Source organism: Populus euphratica, unplaced genomic scaffold, assembly GCF_000495115.2.
Source record: "Populus euphratica unplaced genomic scaffold, PopEup_1.0 scaffold533.1, whole genome shotgun sequence".
Classification (NCBI taxonomy): Eukaryota; Viridiplantae; Streptophyta; class Magnoliopsida; order Malpighiales; family Salicaceae; genus Populus; species Populus euphratica.
In genome coordinates, this window is record NW_011500171.1 from 248,735 (window position 1) to 270,959 (window position 22,225).

The window sequence follows — 22,225 nt, forward strand, 5'->3', positions numbered from 1 at the left end:
TGTGAATAGTGTAGTTAGTTTTATTGTTCATGCTGGACCGGTTCTATTTCAAAGCTCAAAATATATTGAATTAGGTCTGACCCAGTAAAATAAAAAATAAAAAATATTTTTTATTTGTGTTTTATTCGAAAAACTAATATTTAATATTATTCAATAACACTATATAAATTATATAAAAATCACTTGATAACGTAGCATTTGCAAAATTTGATTATAATTTTAATTTTATTCTTGATTATATTTTACTTGATGTTGTTGCACGCTTAAGAAACTAAAAAAATTATAGTCTTTGTTGGATGTATTTCATACATGATTGAATTGTGGATGGTTTAATAGAGCAATAAAAAATATTTTATATAAAATATTATTTATTTCATGATGTAATGACAATAGTTAATTTATAATATTTAAATTAAAAACCATCAATATTAATATATATTTTTTAAAATTATTTTATAACCTCAATTTCAAAAACATTATTAACCAAACATATTAAATTATTTTTTTTTAATCTTAATTTTAACCATAATTTTAACCAAATATATATCAATACTAAATCAATCTTATCCAAAAATATTTTTTATAAAACAACTTTTTATTAGATCCATGCACCCATCTTGTTTAGAGAAGGGACATAAAAGGAATTTTGAAGTTGTACCTATAGAATTTGTTAATATAAGAATATTGTAAAGAAAGCAGTAAATAATACAATAAATCAAAAAAGCATAATTGAAAGTCATAAAGGTAAAAAGAAGGGCAGCGCATAAAACTTGGAATATAAATTTACAATATATATATATATATATATATATGTATGAGTATGTGTTTGTGTGTGTTAAAAAATTAAAATAAAAGTGATTATTTGAATATTGAATTTAATGGGCAAGTAAATTTGAAGAAAAAGTTAAACCATAGTGGAAAAAAACTTAAATAGAAATATGAATAATTCTAGAATAGTTTTTTTTCTCTCTTGTAAACTTTAGTTATTCTGGAAAATTCTCACTGGGGCCGTAAAAATTTAATTATTGCCTTACTATTGCGAACTAATCGTTATCCAATTGTAAAGAAAATTGAGTTTTTTTTTTTCCACTTTAGTATTGTTCGTTAAAGTTTTGAATTTGGTTCCTAATGAATAACGTATTTCCCAATTTAGCCCAATTGCTCATAATTAATTGGAAAATATTTATTTTAAATGTGAACAGTAACATAACTATTTCTTTTCAAGGTTTTCATTAAGCAAATTCCAATTATCAAATCTCATATTTTTGTTCATCTATAAACAAATTCAAAGAGTTATAATAAAATGAAAATTGGGATTTTTTTGGGATTTGGCTCTGTTTGTTTTTGTGATTTAAAAGAATTGTTAAAAAAATTTAATTTTTTTTTAAATTAATATGTTTTTGATATTTTTACATCATTTTGATGCACTAATATCAAAAATAATTTTAAAAAATAAAAAATATCATTTTAATATATTTTTAAATAAAAATATTTTAAAATACAACCACAATAACATTATAAAACATCTACTAAACTATCATGTCTTTTAAATTTATTTATCATCTTAAAGTTTCCATGTTTCTTATATTAACTAAACTCGTACTTCATGTGTGGTAATAAGCCATACAATATTATATGAACTAGGATTTGTTAATTATTAAAAAGTCTATAAAACAATAAGGGCAATAAAGTTAAGAGAAACTCAAAGCCTAGATTTTATTAAAAGATAAGAAATCAGAGTTTTAAGTTTTAAATTCAATCAACTTTTATTATTATTTTTTAAATATATTAATTTATAAATAAATAAATATGTTAAATAGCATATCTCGAGATTTTTATTTTTATCAGTAGTTTAGTATCCCAATAAAAGTTTTGTTTATCGCTAACAACTCTTTTAAGTATTTATTAATATACAGAGTGATAAGTTTATTTTATTAAATACAAGCTTTCCATACACATTTTCATCGTTAACAAGTAATTAAATGGCACTACATGTTCTTTTTTTTTAATGCTTGGATTAATTTTTGATGGTGAAAGAAAGCTGCTGGGAATTCAGAAAACTAGAATCATAAATAGCAAACATCTTCATACTACTATTAGAACAAACACAAGGAAAACAAGATAGATTGACACACACTCCTTCGAACGATCAATCTTAGAAACAAGAAAAGAAAAGCCAAACGAGCATAGATAGGTATAGATAAATAGATAGATAGACAGCACTCAAACTAGACATTCGAAGCAATTTTGTCCATGATGTTTCCCAGGACATCGCTGGACTCCCTCAGTAACTTGATGCTCACTTTCAGCTTCTCACGCTTAGCAGCTACCGCTGGAGATTCCTCTAACATTCTTTCAATCGCACCATCATGTCTACCGACAAGCTCCTGGACGATCTCCTCTTCCATCTCCTTGTTCACAAGATTTCGAACACAGGACTGCAAATGCAGAGCCATAAAATCAACCAACCTCCTCAAAACAATTTTCCAGTAAGCAGTCATTCTCATTTTCAAGTCGAAAGCTTGAAGCAAAACATGTTGCTCATACCCCCTGAGACCTGCAATTGGAACCTCTCCCAAACCTTCAATCTTGAATGTGGTAAGGTACCCATTTTCCAGGACATCACGCGTGAAATCATGCTGTCGAGCCATGAGCTTGTTCCAGTCATTCATGTATTCAGGATTGCTTGTATAATCTGTCAGTTTCTCCATTTGAACAATCTCTGTGACCCAATTTCTAGAATGCTCATTCATTCTTGCTATGAGATTATGGCCTGCTCGTCGAGTGGAGAGCTGAAGCCGGTGGTAGTTTTCCGAGTGATGCATCAAAACAGATATGACCACACCTTCAATGTAAGTCCATACTTTCTCAACAAAGGCAACTGGTATGTGTGATACCTTTTCAAACTTTTCCTGCAGGATAGGAAGGAAGGTGGTGCGGGAAAGGAAATTTGGCAATTCAATCCCTGTGGCTTCCTCCAAAACCTGAATCTCATCCATCAGAAAGTTCCCTGTAAGGTCATTTTCAGAGCAATTATGAAGTTCACCTGAGTATTGGTTGAGCATTCAACCAATCTGGCAGTGCATTGCATATTTTTATCTTCTAGATACTCATCATACTCTCCTCTCACAATGATCTTGTTTAGCGACTCTTTGGCGGATCCAACAATGCCCATGAAAGTTGTGAGGGCTTCACCAACCGAGGACAAAGTCTTAGGCATCCTGTTCAGTTCCGAGACACTTGCATTCAGCTTCTCGTTACTCTTCCTCACCATCTCTGGCAAGCATCTTGCTATAATAGTTGCTTGAGTGTGAACTAGTTTTTGAGCCAAAACTGGGATGCCCACCATGGATTTATCAAGAGGATTATTTTCAAACAAGTCAGCTTCTTCCTTGCGTGCTTCATTGTAAGATTCATCACCAATGATCTGTGGAAGTGATTCCACTTCGTTTTCCGAGCTATTCGAAATTTCTTCACTCACTGAACCACAACGATTAAGCACTACATTCATTTTGTTGATAGAGAGAAACTTCAAATAATTGCTTGCTATTTTTTAATTTGTTATGCTTCAAATGAAGAGGGGAAATTGAGCATTTCATGAGCCAGGTGGGATGTGAAATAGTGTGGATTCGGGAATCTTTCTTTTTGCGACGATTGAAGATTAGATTTTCTTTTTCCAAAAACGAGAATCGTTTGGGAAGCTTAACGAGGAAAGAGATGATCCGTACTAGGGTGGTTCCTTTCAAATGAGCGGCCTTCCCCTCGAATATTTAAAAGAGGTTTGTAACCTTGCGTGTTCTTGGAAGTTGTGACCGAAATAGCTTTCGTCCAATCTTCGAAAAAACGATTGAGAGCTCAATTTAAACTTATCAAGTAGAAAGCAAAATGATACCATGACGAGGAAACAAGTGAAAAAACAAAAAATTACACATAATTTTATATTAATAGAAAAAATTAAATAACTTTATAAATAATAAAAAATAATTTTTTTCTAAATAATATTCTATACATTCTTTCAGTGTAATTTTAAAAATTTATATAATTAAATAATTACTTAATTGTTATGATTATAAAATTATAATATCTTATATTAATTATATTTTAGCCCTTCATTCTAAAAAATTATTTACAATCAAATCACACTTATTAATCATCTGAGTTTAAATTTGGACCAAGAGTTTTTAATATATATGATCTATTAGGTTTTTAATAGTTAGTTTAAATATAAATCATAATCTTTATAAAAATAAAATTACTAAATAAATTAAATAATTTAATTTATTATCAATTTAATAATTAATTGATTTATATTTGAAGACAAAGTATATTATCTAGCAATGTGTCATGATCCTCAAATATTACAAAAGTCATATATGATTAAATGTAATATTTCGTTGACTAATTTCTCAGTGTAATTATTATTTTTTAATATTTTTTTAATTTAGATATTACTAGTTAGGTGGCCTGTGCTATGTCACATGCCAACCTTTTATTTTCATTAAAAAATAAGACAAAAAATGTTGGGTCTAGTTGCAGCTCCGGATCCAATAGCTGCGAGCCTATTTAACTTGTCTACTCAAATTCTTATAGTTTTTAATATTTTTAAAATTAGTTTTTTTATTAGTATTTAAAAGTGTATTTTTATTAAGGTTTTATATCATCATTTTGCACTTGAAGTATTAGTAACTCCTTAACTAAAACATGTTTTATAATAACGTATCTAATAATATAAGATACCTTTAATTTGTAGTAAATGTTTATTTTAAATGTAGGTCTATCTTATAAGTGAAAGGATTGATTGATGAATTTAAGAACTGAAATTTAAAGGACAAAGAGATGACCGAACTTAAAAAAGAGATGCCGGTGCAATCTAAACCAGAACACTGTTCGGTAATTAGGTCATATCTGGAGCTGTAGATCTCAGATTTAGATTTACTTTATATGGATGGAAAGGTAAGACATAGGCCTACAACTTTTATATAGAGCCCAAGACTTAAAAAGACCATTTTCAAGTCCAAATTGTAGCAACAACAAAGAAGTCTGAATCTGTCTTCCAGCCCGGAAAATGTTCAGTGTTTGGCCCATATATGGAGTTATAGAAGTAGAGATGATCTGAATTTTTTATACAAGAAAGATGAGACAATTTTCTACAACTTTTATATTTTCAAATGGTTCCAATTTTGATGTTATCAATGATGTTTTGGGTAGATAAGAGAAGATAAGGATTGTCACCAAGTCAAGAGTTGGCCACCCACTCATCAATTAGTCATCAAATCAATAGTTCCTAATTTTAGCCTATAAAAGGAGGCATTTGCCATATATGTAGACATCTTGGTTTCCAGATCAAGATCAAGATCATGCTCTTGCTTTCTTTTTTTGTATTTTTTTGTAATGTTTATGCCTTTTATTTCCTTTCCTTTCCTTAGTTAACTCTTATCTTATTTATGTTCTTATTTTATTTATTTATTTTTCTTTCTTTCATTATGTTTAGCTAAGTTTATTATGTCAAGGTGAAAATGTTACATTAATGGTGTAAGAATAAGTATAGTGTAAACTCAATATGGACAATGTTTGATACTAACATGTTTTGTATTTGTTATCTTGTTCACTCTTTAATACTTTGCTTGTTAAATGACTAATCTTGATTTATGTTGTATAATAATTGGAATAACAAATGCTTGACACTTTCATAGTTCATACTGTATGGTATAACCGACACCTGAGCTATGAAAGGAACTTGATTTGTTGTTAACATAAGTTATAATTATGAATGCTTGATGAAATTTAGAAGTATTAGCATTAATCGAATAAGATGACTAATGTAATCATGTTAATAATCTATGATCTGATTGGAACCTCCTTTGTGTGTGGTTTCCAATTGAATAATAAGAGTTTAGACTATATTAGTTTGAAATACCATTAGTGGAACCTCTAACCTTGACATTTGTTATTATCATTGTTTAATCCTTACATTAATATTCCATCTCAAAGTTCTCATCTTTTTTTTCTTCTCCTTCTTTTTCTTTATTATTATTATTATTATTATTATTATTATTATTATTATTATTGTTATTGTTATGATTGTTGTCGTTGTTATTATTGTTATTGTTGTTGTATTATTGTTATCTGTAATTTATACAATTAACCTCCTTGTGGTTCGACCCCGGTCTTGCCGGGTTTTTTTTTTACTTCGACACTCCTGCACTTGGGAGAAGACATTAATCTTTTCGTCGTGTCAAGTTTTTGGCGCCGTTGCCGAGGAAGTAAGTTCTTGTACAAATTATAGCATTTATTTTATTTTCTCTTTTTACTTTTCTTGTATTTAACTTTGTTTCTTGTCTCTTCTTTCTTCTTCTTTAGTTTTTTTTTTCTTTTATTCTATTCCTACACGTGCATGAGAGTATAGTCACGTACATCAAGTGGTAGACTTTATAGGGTATCCTCATCATTTTCAGAAAATATGGCCGAAGAAAATAATTAATCACTTTATAATGAGAATAATGAGAATAATCGTGCTAGAACACTTAGAGACCACATGAATCCCACAAGAACAAGTGCACCATCATACATAGTTTTTCCTCCCGATGCATCTCATTTAAATTTTAAACCAGACATTATTCAATTTTTACCTTCTTTTCATGACTTAGAATTGGAAAATCCATACTTGCATTTAAGGGAATTTGAGGAGGTTTGGAACACATATAATGATCTAAATTGTAGCATGAATACCATCAAATTAAAGCTTTTTCTTTTTTCATTAAAAGATAAAGCTAAAACATGGCTACAAAATTTGAGACCAGGATCCATTCGTGCTTGGGATGAAATGCAACAACAGTTTTTAAAGAAGTTTTTCCCATCTCACAGAACAAACTTTTTTAAAAGACAAATCACCATTTTCACTCAAAAACCAGGAGAAACATTTTACCAATATTGGGATAGGTATTGAGACTTACTTAATACTTGCCTTCATTATGGTTTTGAAACGTGGAGATTGTTTTCATATTTTTATAAAGGGTTAACACCTAGAGATAGGCAAATGGTTGAATTGATGTGCAATGAAACGTTTGAAGATAAAGACCCTGATGAAGCAATGGAGTACTTAGACTTACTAGCTGAAAATGCTCAAAATTGAGACACTATAGGCATGTATGAAGTACCGAGTAAAACTCAACCTCATATATCTAGTGGAGGTATGTATAACTTTAGGGAAGATCATGACCTCCAAGCTAAGTTTGCATCTTTAGCTAGAAAAGTCGAGGCACTAGAATTGAAAAAGAGTGGTCAATTAAAATCTATTGAAAACATTGTGTGTCAAATATGTGAAATAAATGAACACTCAACCAATAATTGTCCAACCTTGCCTTCTTTTAAGGAATGTCTCCATGAACAAGCCCATGCTTTAAACAGTTTTCAAAGGGCCAACCACAACCCATACTCGCAAACATACAACCCTGGTTGGAGAAATCACCTAAATTTTAGTTGGAAGAGTGATAATAACAATGTATAAACTTCACAACCACCGTTTCAAGCACACCACAATTTCTAAAATTCTCATGGATATGCACCTCCTTATGCTCCACCTCCTATAAGAAATTTTGAGGAAACTTTGTATGTATTTATTGAAAAGTAAGAGATAATCAATACTCAACTTGCTCAAAACATAACAGATTTTAAAGATACTCTTGCAAAATTCACATCTGCTCTTAGTTTTCAAGAGAAAGGTAAGTTTCCATCTCAACCACAATAAAATCTCAAGAGGCAATGCAAATGCAAGTAGTCCTGGAAGTCAACACATGGATCAAGTCAAATCAGTCATCACTCTTTGTAGTGGTAAGGTTATTCAAAAACCAATTCTTGAACCTTGTGAGAAAGATGATGAGTCAATCTCTAAGGGTAAGGAAGGGGTTGAATCTGAACATTGCAAAGAAAAGACTGATTCCCCTCCAGCACTTTTATTTTCTCATGCCACGACCAATCAGTAAGAAATCAAGGATGAAAAAGGCACCGAAAATATTGATGCAGATCTTTTATCAAAAATGACAACAGATTTGACACCTGACATCACACCAATCGATGATTACTTTCCTGATAAATCTCTACTTTCTCTTAGTTCAATGCCTTGGTTTGCTAAAAATATCAATTTTCTTGATTCATGATTTTTGCCAGCTCATTGGAGTATCGAAGACAAAAGAAAAATTTTAAGCAACGTGCAAAATTTTTATTGGGATAACCCTTACTTATTCAATTATTGTCCTAATCAAATATTTTAAAAATGCATTCCCGACAATGAGGTAAGTAATTTCATTAAATTTTATCACTATAAGGCAAGTGGGGACCATTTCTCGTAAAAAAAGGACTGTAGAAATCTTACAAAGTAGATTTTACTGGCCCACCATATTCAAGGAATCACATGCATCCCACAAAACCTGTGAAAATTATCAAAAGGTGGGATTTATTTCAAAACACAAAGAGTCTTTAGATAATGTTCTATTGACTCTTAAGTCTCATCATAGTCGAGATAAGCATCATGTAATTCATGACTTATGAACCCATTTTCATAAAGAACATGCTTGACATAGTCTTGGGAATCTGACTAAAAAAGACCCTGTTTGCTAGTTTTTAAGAAAATTGGATGGGAAGCCTATCCCCAATCCATAGAGGGAGTTGTTACTCAATTTTGGACCCCACGTGCTAGAGATGGTGTATACCTGTTTTGAACCTAGTGTAGGAGTGTAGCTCATGTTTGCTAGAAAATTGACAAAAGCGGAGGAGAAAGAAAGATTTTTTTTGAACCCTGTTTCAGCCATCTCCTGCTCTCTTTATCCTTCCCCACTGCTACCAAAATTGTCAGGATTCTTAGGCTAATTAGGATTATTTATAATGCTAAATTCATTTCTCTTTTATATGGGCTATAAGGTTGAAATAAATCCCTTGAAAGTGGCACTAGAAAACCTAGTTCTACTACTGCCGCAATTTTTTTATTCCAACTTAGACCCTGATTCTGACTTGGCTTCGTGCAATATCTGACTATCCCAACTATATTCTATCACTCATGACATGTTGAAGAATGGACCTACACCTTTATTGGGTCCTAGGGCTCATTGTTCTTATGGCAGGCTCTCAGTCGAGGATGCTTGGCATTGTCAATTTCCTGAATTTAAATCGGGAGACCCTTTTTGACCAACCAGATTATGGCCTGATTCTGTCATGTAAAACAATTATATCTTGCCTTGACTCCCCTTGAAAGCCATAGTCCTGGATGCATAGATGAATTTGGGCTTTCAAATCGATGGATTTTGATATCAGAAGCTCAAGCTCTGCACGTTTAAATATCTGACATAAAAATAGAGAATTCTACCGCAAGCAGGATTCTAACCCAAGTTTTGCACTGAAAACAATTCTGCTACCATCATGATTTTTTTGGTACTCCTAGTCATATCGGGATGCTCGACATTTGTCAGTTTTTGAATCAGATTAGGAGACCCTTTTTGACCAACGAGATCGCAGCCCGATTCTGTCCTATAAAATGATTATATCTTGCCTTAAATCCCTCTCAAAGTTGTAATCCTACACGCATAGATGAATTTTGGTTTTTGAATCACTTGATTTCGATATCAGAAGCTCAAGCTCTGCATGTTTAAATCTTTGATGTGAAAATAGAAAATTCTGCCACGAGCAGGATTTTGACCTAAGTTTTGCACCAAAAAAAATTCTGCTGCCATCACGATTTTTTTGGTTCATTCTTAGGGCACTCCCAGTCATATCGGGATGCCCGGCATTCGTTAGTTTTTGAATCAGATCAGGAGACCTTTTTTAACCAACCAGATCGCAGCCCAATTTTGTCCTATAAAACGATTATATCTCACCTTAAATCCCTATCAAAGCTGTAATCCTACACGCATAAATGAATTTTGGTTTTTGAATCGCTTGATTTCGTTATCAGAAGCTCAAGATATTCCTGTTTGAATATCTAATGTGAAGGTAGAGAATTCTGCCGCGAGAACAATATTGACCCGAGTCTGCACTAACAAATTTCTATTTTTGGCTTAGTTTTTTGTGATTTTTGTTCTTAGTTCATACTTTCAGTCATGTCAGGATTCCCGACGTTCGTTAGTTTTTGAGTTAGACCTGGAAATCCCCTTTGACCAACTAGATTACTACTAGTTTCTGTTCTATAAAATGATTTTTTCTCACTTCAACTCCCCATCAAAGTTGTAGTCCTAGACGCGTAGATGATTTTGGGGTCTTGAAGCCCTTGATTTTGATATCAGAAGCTCAAGATATTCCTGTTTAAATATCTAATGTGAAGGCAGAGAATTCTGCCGCGAGAAGGATATTGACCCGAGTCTGCACTAATTTTTTTTTCTATTTTTGGCTTAGTTTTTGTGTTTTTTGTTCTTAGTTCATACTCTCAGTCATGTCAGGATTCTCGGCACTCGTCATTTTTTTGAGTTAGACCTAGAAATCCCTTTTGACCAACTAGATTACTGCTAGTTTCTATTCTATAAAAAGATTTTATCTCACTTTGATTTCTCATCAAAGTTTTAGTCCTAGACGTGTAGATGAATTTGGGCTTTTGATTCACTTGATATCGTTATTAGAAGCTCAAGATATTCCTATTTGAATATCTAACGTGACGACAGAAATTTTGCCGTGGGAAGGATATAGCCCAAGTTCGCGGGACTGATTCGAAAGATTTTTTCTGGACCAAGGATTGAATTGAAAAGTGTTAAAATGAGGGATTTAATTGAAGAAGGATATGGAAAGTTGGAGAGGGGGGCTGGATCATCATAAATGGAAGGATTTTTACCACACCGAATAAGAAAAATAAGACTTTACAGTTGCACCCTGCATCTGATTTCTTTCCCTTTTTCTCTGTTGTTTTCCTTTCTCATCATGTCTGATTGTTGGAGCTAAAGACCACGTTTTTATTGCCTCATTTCAAAGGGAGCAGCTGGCCCTATGGAAGGAAAGAAAAGAGCCACACCATCCTTCAAAACTAGAAAGAAATCAGATGTAAAGCACCGCCACAAAATCAGAATATTGTAGTTTCCTTTTGCATTTTTTTTACTGCAAATCAGTAGGGATTTGCGTCCTAGGATTAATGCATTGAATCCTTCCTAAATAGATATATGTTAGACTATATATAAGCACCTCTAATGACCTAGGGCGGCAAAAAAAAAGGAGAGAAGAGAATAGAGGAAAAAGAGCAGCAAAAGGAGAGCAGAAAAAAATAAAAAACAGAGAGAAAAGAGAGAAAAAAATGAACACAGCAAAAGAAAGAAAAAAACAAGAGGGAGGGAGTCAGTAAAAAACACAGAAACAAAAGAGAGGAGAAAGGAGAGGCAAGCAACGGGGAAACCAATTATTTCGTTTGTTTCAACATCTCTATTTTTGTCTGTCATTTACCAGCAGCCAAGGAGGTACGTGTGAGCTGTTTCTTTCGGCCTTGGGTTTTATTTTCTGCAAATAGGAGCTGCAGTTTGAAGGAACACGCAAGAGAGGCAGGCGACGGTATTCAAGGAAGCACGCTAAACCATTTCAGCGAAAAATTGCAGGTATTTGTTATTGTTTTATCTTTTGGCTTTTCACCATCGTTTTCTATTTCCCCTTTTCCATACAATGAATTCCAGCTTTTGTTTCTTCCCGTGGCTGTGAGTGTAGATTTTTTTCCTTATATTAGAATTGCAGATTCTTTGTTTCATTTAGCCCATAAGGAAACGGGAGAGGTGGGGTTGTCATCAACCCCCACTTTAGTTCAAATGTTTTCTTTTTATGCTTCATAATCTGGGATGGGTTATCTACAGGCCGGGAAGGAAATTGAAATTTGCGGGGAAACCTTTTGCAATTGCAGTAAGGTTTTGGGCAGATTCTAAAGGGGAGGCATTATTTTTTTTTGTTAAATGACAACATTTGTGTTACTATTCAAGTGAATTAATTATAATTCACTTGAACAGTAACAATTTTTTTTTTTGGGTTTAAGAATGAACCGAATTGTAGTTTTGAGGGACCATATTTGTCTTGTTATATTTTATTCATTTTTTGTGCAGAATTTTGAGAATATATATATATATATATATGCGCACGGTTTGTGGTCTTTAATTGTGATTAACTGTGATGTTTATGTTTCGATAAAATTTTTTTGTTGTTTATTGCATACAACCAATACCCTAACATCTTTTTTTTTTGAATTTCCTCTAAAAAACAAATATTTGAAGTTTTAAAAATATGTTTTTGCATGGATTTCTTAAACACAAAAATTATTTTCTTGTATTTCTGGATTTTACAACATGTTAGTAAAACTCCAAAGGGTATTGGTCAATATTCCAAAAAATATAAAAATTTTATTTTAGGGGGAATTCATCTATTATTTACCGCTAATGTTTGGATTAAGAAATCCTTAAAGGACAAATATCCAAAATATTATTGGGAATAATTTGTTATTATTCACTGTTAATATTTGGATAAAGAAATCCGAAGTGATAAATATCCAAAATAATTTTCTAGAAATAATAAATCAGCACACATCCTTGAAAGAAGCCTTGATTATAATCGAGGACATTTCAATTTTTTTTACTCCACGGTTTACGAGCCGTGAGAGTATAACAACACTAAGATAAAAAAAATAGATTTTTAAAAGCACTCTAGATTTCTAATTTTTGTCCTTCCTTGCGATTTACGAGTCGCAAACTCTAGAAATACCAAGGGAAAAATGAGCTTGTAAAGCACATTAAATCTCCTTGGATTTTTTTCTTAATAAATTTAGTTAGAATCAAACCAAGAAAAATTGATGGGATTAGAAAAACACCAACACCATAGCAATTATAAGACAAACCAAACACTAAGCAGCTTACCTTAGGTAGGGCGTACTAGGGGTGCTAACACCTTCCCTTTATGCAACCAGTTCCTTGCCTTAGAATCTCTAAAAGACTTGTTAGGTTTCCTAGTGACCATAATACTAGGTGGCGACTCCCTTTTACACAAAAAATAAAACTAAAAGACTCCGAAATCAATCGATGATCGCCATGACGCTGCGCTCCACTCGCGAGGGTACGACAGAGGGCGTTTAAGCCATTCTTGGACGTAAAACCAAGGGAAGATGTGAGTCACAATCATAACCACCTATACATATACATTTTTTTTATATAAATAAATAAAGAGAAAAAGAGTGTGTGTGTGAGAGAGAGAGAGAGAGAGTCTAGCTAGCCTACATATAGGTGGTATGATTGCCTTTTTAATTTCTCATCTATAAATATTCATTTCTCATCTATAAAATCCTCTTTTCCTTCCTTTCATTTCTACTCAACCCATACATTCAACAAAAATAGAAGTGTGTAGAAATGGCAGGATCCTCAGATAAGAAATATTTATGTTTTTGGTGGATCTAGTCCTGGGAAAGAAAATGAGTTTTTAGAATCAGCAAATCATCTTGGTCAGGTGCTAGCTGATAGAAAGATTCATTTAGCTTATGGGGGAGGCAGTCTTGGGTTAATGAAAGGTGTGTCAACAACTGTATTTTTAAGAGATAGTCAAGTTTTGGGGGTCGTCCCTGAAGTTTTAGCACAAGAGGACATCATTGGAAAAATAATTGGAGAGGAATTACAGGTCTCCACAATAACTGCTCGAATGAATGCAATGTTTAACCATACCGATGCCTTCATTGCCTTACCAGGTGGTCTACGCACATTGAAAGAGATCTTTCATATTTCCTCCTGGGCTCACCTGCACATTCACCATATACCCATAAGTTTGTTAAATGTTAATGGTTATTATGATAAGTTGTTGTCTTTTCTTAATCATGCTATGGAACAAAAATTTCTAACATCTTTTGCACGACAAATCATAATCTCTACTGCTACTGCTGAACAATTGATTGACCAACTACAATCTTTCATTCCTATAATTGATCCCTCCATTAGTCACATAAATTGGTTATCTAAGGAAAGCCGTAAAAAGCTTAGATTAGATTTGAGTCTTCATTTGTAAATTTTTGTGTCCTTTTGTTTTATTATTGTGTTTTGTTATTTCTTATTTTTGTTTAAGTGTGTTTCAGATTTGTCAATGTTCATTATTTCAGGTGATGTCTTCTCTACTCTATCTTTCTACTTTAGGACAATGTCTTGTTTTGGTTGGGGGGGTAGTAGTTGACAAAAAAATTTAACTAACTATGTTTTCTATTTCATAAAGCATGTGCAAAATTGTTATTACTATGATGGCAGAGTAAAGAAGATCATTTTATAACTCTTGAGATGCAACTTAGTAACCATTCTTAATAAGGTATATCATAATACTTCTTGAAATATTCAGGTTTATAAACTCTCGCATTGTTATCACTTAATTATGCTCATATACTTATTTAACATATATTCTTAAACCTTAATTTACACACACACACTTTAACATATGATTGTGGGTTACACATTGGATTATTATATTATTTATGTTCTTTTGTTAAAGGTAACAACTAAGGGAAAAGGATAATTTATAATTTGAAATAAAAAAACAAAAAAAGAGCAAAAAAAATGATGATAATAAAAATATAGATAAGTTTGGTTTCATAGCCTCCCTAACTTAAACAATTAAGCTCGAAGGAGTGTTTTAACATCTAATACCTTAAAGTCAACTGACTTGGGAGCTATTCACCGAATGCTTGTTACATGGGTTGAGGAGAAAAGCTTAAGGGAATCAAACATTGAACTATCTACGTATTAGTATCTGTGACTCGAGTTACTAAACTCGTAGGGGTGTCTTAACACCTAATGCCCTAAGACCAACTAGTTTGAGAGTCATTAGCCAAAAGCTCATTACATGGGTTAAAGATGCATGGTGTTTTAAGTTATATGTATATATATTAAAAAAAAGAAAAAAAAGAGAAAAAAATAATAATCCCAATCTATCTCAAAGTACTTCTCCCCCTCTCTGCAAAAACTCCTTCACGTAAAATGTGTCTTCCCTCTTCACCTTTTGTTCGTCTCTGTTTTTTTTTCAAAATCTTTCTCTCTTTTAAAAATACTCTCGCCTCTATTTGTCTTTCACTCTGCCAAAAATTTCCCTTCTTCTCTCCCCGTCCTTTCCCCCCTATAATTATAGGCGCACAAAGAGACGGGCGCTTTACGCCTACCATGATACAAGGTTAGGTGGCTACCCTGCTCATGTCTTGGCATATGGTAGGGTGGTTGGGCATGATTGCATTAATGGTGGCAGGGTATGGGATGCGACTTGTGTAAGGGGAAGGAGAGGAAAGACAGGAAAAGATTTTCAAAATCTTTCTTCTTCCCTACCTCTGCACATTGCACATATAGGGAAGGAGACGAACAATGTCATTAAAAAATGGCACCGTTTTTGTATCTTGTTCTTCTTCTTTCCTTTTTTAAACAGTGTAATGAAATGAATTTGGGAATGACCCAAAAATGAGTTATGACACAATAAACAGGGTTGCCAGTGTGGCATTGACAAGTTAGATCTGGTTTATACCAAACAAAAAATGATGGGGTCATTGGTTGTACAAGAAGGAGCTATATGCCTAATAGTAAAAAAATTAGCATATAAATCTTTCAAATGCATTGTTATAGGTGGTAGTTGTTTTAGAGTGTTTCTAGTGTTTTGTCTTTGGTATTAGTTCTTATTATTTGCTTGATTGGTTTGATTCTAGGTAAAACATTGGTAACTTGAGAGGCATGTGTTTGGAGGTTACAGTAATTTACTTTGTTACCTTTGTACCCTTCTTCTAGGTTGTTCACATTATTCTTCCACTTATAATTTCATGAAAGAAATTGAGTTAAATCATATAAAGAAGAAGGGTCTTAGGTTCAGCTGTTGCGATGTCGCGGTCGTACAAATTAATTACCCTAATTTAAAATACACAAGATAGTATAGAACAAACAAGAAGTCGATCCCATGAGGAAGTTTCAAGTCAGATTATTATGTTGTATGTTATGTAATTGGGGGGATTTGATTTGTGATTATCTAAACTATTATAGCAATTAAACAAGCAAACAAAACCAATTAAAACCAAAATTTATCAAGAAAACAAACCTTGGTCGCAAGCACACATCTACCAATGGAAGTTAGAACCGATCATTGATACTAAAATTACAGTTTATGTTTTGAAATTTTATATTTTCTTAACATTGATTAATTAACGAATCCGCCGTATAACTAATCCTAACCAACAAACAATCAAAGTATCCACACTAATGATTCAATTTAATGGCAGCTTTAAGAACTAGATAATTTCATCAAGATTAACATACAAGCTGTCCGCAGCTTGTGTCACTTTGTTCAAATGTTCTCCCTAAGTTCAATAACATAGTTCCGCCATAATTATCAAGCTTAGTTGCTTCACAAGTTCATATATCACAACTCTGGTTTTGATATTAAACTTAGCAATAGATTGTTCACAATAATAACTTAGAGTCCGCTCTAGCAATCATCATCAACAATCATAGGAAATATGCATAGGAAAACAATCATACTCATTCATAACATAAACTGAAAATAAAAGGAAGAATAAATCTCACGATTTTTGAAATTCGAAGGTTCATTGTGTCCTTGCAACGAAGAAAAGAGCTTAGCCTTGCATAACTATTGAACAACTACTCCTAAAGAATGAAGAATGCATAATTTTTGAGTTTCTTAGAGGAGGGGGGCATTTTTCTCCTCTTGGGTGGCTGCTCCCCTTCTCTTTTCTCATTCTTTTTATATCCTAGGAAACCCTAGTCTCTATTTTACAAAATAGTCCTCCCTTAAGTTAGCAGTTTACATTTAAGTACTTCAATAACTATTTTCCTTAAAAAATAGAAATAGCCTTGCATGAAATCTTCAAGCTCTGACTTAGAGGAGCTAAATTGTTGATATAAAAACTTGGATGTCGGTTTAGAAGCTTCGGAACATAATTTGGACTCGTTTCTTCACGAAACCTGTTTGTTGGTAAAATTTAGTTGTCATCTTTAAAAAATCATATCTCCCTCATATGAAATCTTTTTTGGCTAAAATTTGGAGCGTTTATAGAACTTTGAGTCAGAAATCCAAAACAATTAAGGTTGCATCAATTGGACTTCTATAGCTCTAGATATTGAATTTTTAGAGAACAAAGGTCAACAGTAGTAAACTACAAGATTTGAATTTGAAGGATGTGATTTCCATGATCTTTCTCTTTTTATTTTTCTTGCATTACATTTCCGAAAAGATATGGATATTAGCTTTTTAGTGCCATTGGAATCACTTCATTTTAATCTTTAGAACTCACGCTCTGCACAAAACATCGACTGAATGTCAAATCTGCCTATTACCTCCAATTTACTCCTTTTTGCATCTTTCATCCAAAAGTGCCTTCAAAACATAAAATAAAGAATATCAAGATATTTTATATATAAAACATGGACAAAACATTCGGTAGATATGAGTGAAACTATCAAATAATATGGTTACATCATCGGCCATAGAAAATAAAATTAGAGGATGAATTATTTTATTTAAATGATGTGAAATTATAAATAAATTAATAAAATTACACAAGAAAAATTATATTTTATGAAGGTTATGCACTGAGAGCTTGCATATGTTACAAAAGAAAAAACAAATGTTTTAAAGTCTAGGTAAAGTTGTTAACTTGTGAACTTGGCAAGATTATGGGCTTGAAGTTAAATACTTGTAATATTACAAGTAATTTAAATAAATAGAAAAGCTTTAATAGTGACAAATTAAGTATTTTTATGGTTGAACTCATGTTGGTTTAATGTAAGATTTAATAGGAGCAATACGTGGAAATGTTAGGAAATTATGTGTAGGTATGGATTGTTATATGGTTGAAATGTGATTATAAAGTTGTACATAGGAAGCTTAGAGTTTTATTAGTGTTGATTATAACAATCAAATTTGTTAGTATGTAAGATGATGAATTTGGAAAGGGATTAGAATGCTAGATGACATAAAAAAAAATTAAAATATTTTTATTATAAAGGTAAGAATGTATTAAATAGGAGTTAGTTTAAAATGGAAATGAATAGGGAAATTTTACATACAAACTTGGAAGTATTTTGATTTGAAAGGTTAAATTAGTTAGTATGATTAAATTTTAAACCAATAAGGGTTTATGTGAGATTATAAAAAAAAACCTTGAATTAACAAGAAATAAATTGTTTAGAAATTGTATGAAATTAACATGTGTGTTATGATAATAATTATTAGAAATGGATTAAATTACTTTACAAGAATTTAATTGAATTTAATTGACATTCTTTAATAAAAGCAATCATAGGAGGTCGGAGGAAGCCTTATACATTGCTCAACTACGCTGAGTTTCCTTACATGCTTGCATCTGCTAATTATTTTTTTAATTTAGTTTCTGATAAGACAATTTTTTATATTTAATTTCTGATTCTTTAATAACTCTTTAATGCTTTTACTTGGTCCTTCATTATTTGATATCTCTTCAATTTAGTCTGTTATTATTTGGTAGACCTTTAATTTAGTCTCATATTTCATCTTACTCAATCCTAAAAAAGCCTAACAACGAGTAAATTATGACAATATAAATGAAACAGATAGATAACCAAACTAGATTAACTCATTATGGTTGTGTCTATGATTGGGCTATGAATTTGATAGGTTGACTAGAATCCATTCAATATGATATCATATTTTCGTTTCACTATATAAATATATTTTTTAATTTTTTAATAATTTGTTGATTCATATTTTAGCCTAACTAGGTTAGGCAAATGTTAAAATAATAATGACTTGAAAAAACTTTTAAAGCTAGATAGGGTTTTGAACATGGCAACCAAAGTCACATTTGAACATGTTTTGTTGAATGGAACATGCCGAGCCAACTCTAACATATTTGATTTTGAGACCTAGGTCATGCAAGGGAACCCATATAGGACGATGTTACATCAAAAAACAAAAGAACTGTGCTAACTAGTTATCTTGTTTCAAGTTGATTTTCTTATTTTTCTTTTATCAAATATAATGACACATAATTAAATTATATATATATATATATATATTTATGTATATCAATCACTTAGCATCCCAATTCAGTCTTTGTTTATCTTTATAAATAAATAAATGAATATAAAAAAGCTATGCTAACAAATTATTTTATTATAATTTTATTTTATTTTTAAATATATTTACACATAATTAAATAAAGGCGCTAAATAATATATTATGTTGCGAGATCATTTTATATTTTAATCTATATCAATCACTTGGCATCCGGTTCAATCTTTGTTTATCGTTAATCATATAGTGAGAAATTAATTTTATTGAACACAATGATCACGCTTTCAAAGTAATTGAATTCATTTTTGATCCGGCAAGGAGGGTAGCACGGACACCGGAACTAGTGAAAGAAAGCTGCTGGGAATTTAGCAAACCAGAATCATAAATAGAAAACATCTTCGTACTACTATTAGAACAAACACATGGAAAACAAGATAGATTGACACAAACTGCTTCGTGCCATCAATCTTAGAAACAAAAGAAGAAAAGCCAAACGAGCATAGACAGGTATAGATAGATAGACAGCACTCAAACTAGACATTTGAAGCAATTTTGTCCATGATGTTTGCCAGGACATTGTTGGACTCCCTCAGTAACTTGATGCTCACATTCAGCTTCTCACGCTTAGCAGCTACCGCTGGAGATTCCTCTAACATTCTTTCAATCGCACCATCATGTCTACCGACAAGCTCCTGGACGATCTCCTCTTCCATCTCCTTGTTCACAAGATTTCGAACACAGAACTGCAAATGCAGAGCCATAAAATCAACCACCCTCCTCAAAACAATTTTCCAGTAAGCAGTCATTCTCATTTTCAAGTCGAAAGCTTGAAGCAAAACATGTTGCTCATACCCCCTGAGACCTGCAATTGGAACCACTCCCAAACCTTCAATCTTGAATGTAGCGACGTACCCATCTTCCAGGACATCACGCGTGAAATCATGCTGTTGAGCCATGAGCTTGTTCCAGTCATTCATGTATTCAGGATTGCTTGTATAATCTGTCAGTTTCTCCATTTGAACAATCTCTGTGACCCAATTTCTAGAATGCTCTTTCATTCTTGCTATGAGAGTATGGCCTGCTCGTCGAGTGGATAGCTGAAGCTGGTGGTAGTTTTCCGAGTGATGCATCAAAACAGATATGACTACACCTTCAATGTAAGTCCATACTTTCTCAACAAAGGCAACTGGTATGTTTGATACCTTTTCAACCTTTTTCTGCAGAATAGCAAGGAAGGTGGTGCGGGGAAGGAAATTTGGCAATTGAATCCCTTTGGCTTCCTCCAAAACCTGAATCTCATCCATCAAAAAGTTCCCTGTAAGGTCATTTTCAGAGCACTTATGAAGTTCACCTGAGTATTGGTTAAGCATTTCAACCAATCTGGCAGTGCAATGCATATTTTTATCTTCTAGATACTCATCATATTCTCCTCTCACAATGATCTTGTTTAGCGACTCTTTGGCGGATCCAACAATGCCCATGAAAGTTGTGAGGGCTTCACCAACCGAGGACAAAGTCTTAGGCATCCTGTTCAGTTCCGAGATACTTGCATTCAGCTTCTCATTAATCTTCCTCACTATCTCTGGTAAGCATCTTGCGATAATAGTTGCTTGAATTTGAACCAGTTTTTGAGCCAAAACTGGGATGCCCACCATGGATTTATCAATCTTGGATAGAAGAGGATGATTTTCAAACAAGTCAGCTTCTTCCTTGCGTGCTTCCTTGTAAGATTCATCACCAATACGATTTCTCACACAGACATAACCCAGACCTATATTCACATCATCAGCCGTAACCTTCTCAAGCAGTCCTTCTGGAGCTCTGTCTGCTTTGGTGACCGCGGCGAGAGTCCTCTCACCATTCTTGTCCACTTTCTGTGACATCCTAATAGATTCACAAGTGGTAAAATCAACAGTTGCAGACAAAACATTAAGGATAATACTCTCTTCAGGCCTTATGTACTCCATAATGATATCCGCTATCTGCTCATAGATGTTTTCAGGCTGACCGTGGACAGGAACTCTAGTGATTCCAGGGAGATCAACCATTGTAAGGTCCGGAACGCCATTCTTTTTCACTACCAAAGTCAATGGCGTGTTCGATATGCCCTTAGCATTGCCTGCAATCTCATCAGTGGCATGAATTATGGCATTGGCGATTTCGGCTTCACTGGTAGGTACTGTTTTGCCATTGAACTCCAAGGAAAGCTCTGGTTCTGGAGCTGTGTGATGTTGCAACCTCATTATGAGAGGTGCTCTGGTGCAGATGCCCTGGCCACGAGGGAGGCTGATACCAGCTAGTGATTCAAGAACACTAGATTTCCCTGAAGATTGATCGCCAACAACAACAATGGTGGGGAGTTGTATGCCTTCTTTCATGACCTGGAGATGCCGCAGCTTGTCAACCGCATCAAGTAGAGGTCGAATACGTTCATTGAATGATGATACGATGGGGACATGCCTGACTACCAGCTCTTGATGCTTTTCTTCAATGATCTGTGGAAGTGATCCCACTTCGTTTTCCGAGCTATTCGACATTTCTTCACTCAATGAACTAGAATGATTAAGCACTACACTCATTTGTTGACAGAGAGAAACTTCGAATAATTGCCTTGCTATTTTTTAATTTGTTATGCTTCAAATGAAGAGGGCAAAGTGAGCATTTAAAGGGAGCCAGGTGGATGTGAAATAGTGTGGACTCGGGAATCTTTCTCTTTGCAACGACTAAAGATCGACTTAATTTCTTTTTCCTAAAACGAGAATCGTTTGGAAAGCTTAACGAGGAAGGAGATGATCCGTACTAGGTTGGTTCTTTTCAAATGAGTGGCCTTCCCATCGAATATTTAAAAGAGGTTTGTAACCTTGCGTGTTCTTTTCTAGTCCTTAAGCATAGATGGCTCTCCTTCTCTAGAAAGTTGTCACCGAAATAACTTTAGCCCAATCTTTAAAAAAATATAACGAATAGTTTTTTAATATAATTATTATTTAGTAATTTATTATAATCTTTTAAATATTATAAAAGTTATGTATTGTTTTATGTAATTTTTTATTGACTAGTTTTTAGTATAATTATTATCTTTTTATAAATAATATTTTAATTTAAATATTATTAATTAGATGGCCCGCACTATATTATGGATCAACTTTTTATTTTCATAAAAAAAATAAAAAAAATAAAGATCAAAAGTGTTAGCTCTGATTGCAACATTGGATCCAAG

At 32.9% G+C, this 22,225-nt stretch overlaps 1 protein-coding gene and 1 pseudogene across 1 annotated transcript; both read right to left on the reverse strand.

The window, feature by feature from the left end:
• Positions 1-2,051: 2,051 nt before the first annotated feature.
• On the reverse strand, positions 2,052-21,769 carry LOC105111358 (dynamin-related protein 4C-like). The gene is made up of 2 exons (XM_011006684.1): positions 19,522-21,769; positions 2,052-2,208 (listed from the first exon to the last, which is right to left on the reverse strand). Exon 1 carries the CDS (start codon positions 21,585-21,587, stop codon positions 19,542-19,544), a length of 2,046 nt encoding a protein of 681 aa, XP_011004986.1. The 5' UTR covers positions 21,588-21,769; the 3' UTR covers positions 2,052-2,208; positions 19,522-19,541.
• Positions 2,066-3,710, reverse strand: LOC105111357 (dynamin-related protein 4C-like; annotated as a pseudogene).
• Positions 21,770-22,225: the final 456 nt, after the last annotated feature.

Excerpts from the sequence above, each read along its gene's own strand:
- LOC105111358 (XM_011006684.1), bottom strand. The coding sequence starts at position 21,587 with ATGAGTGTAGTGCTTAATCATTCTAGTTCATTGAGTGAAGAAATGTCG.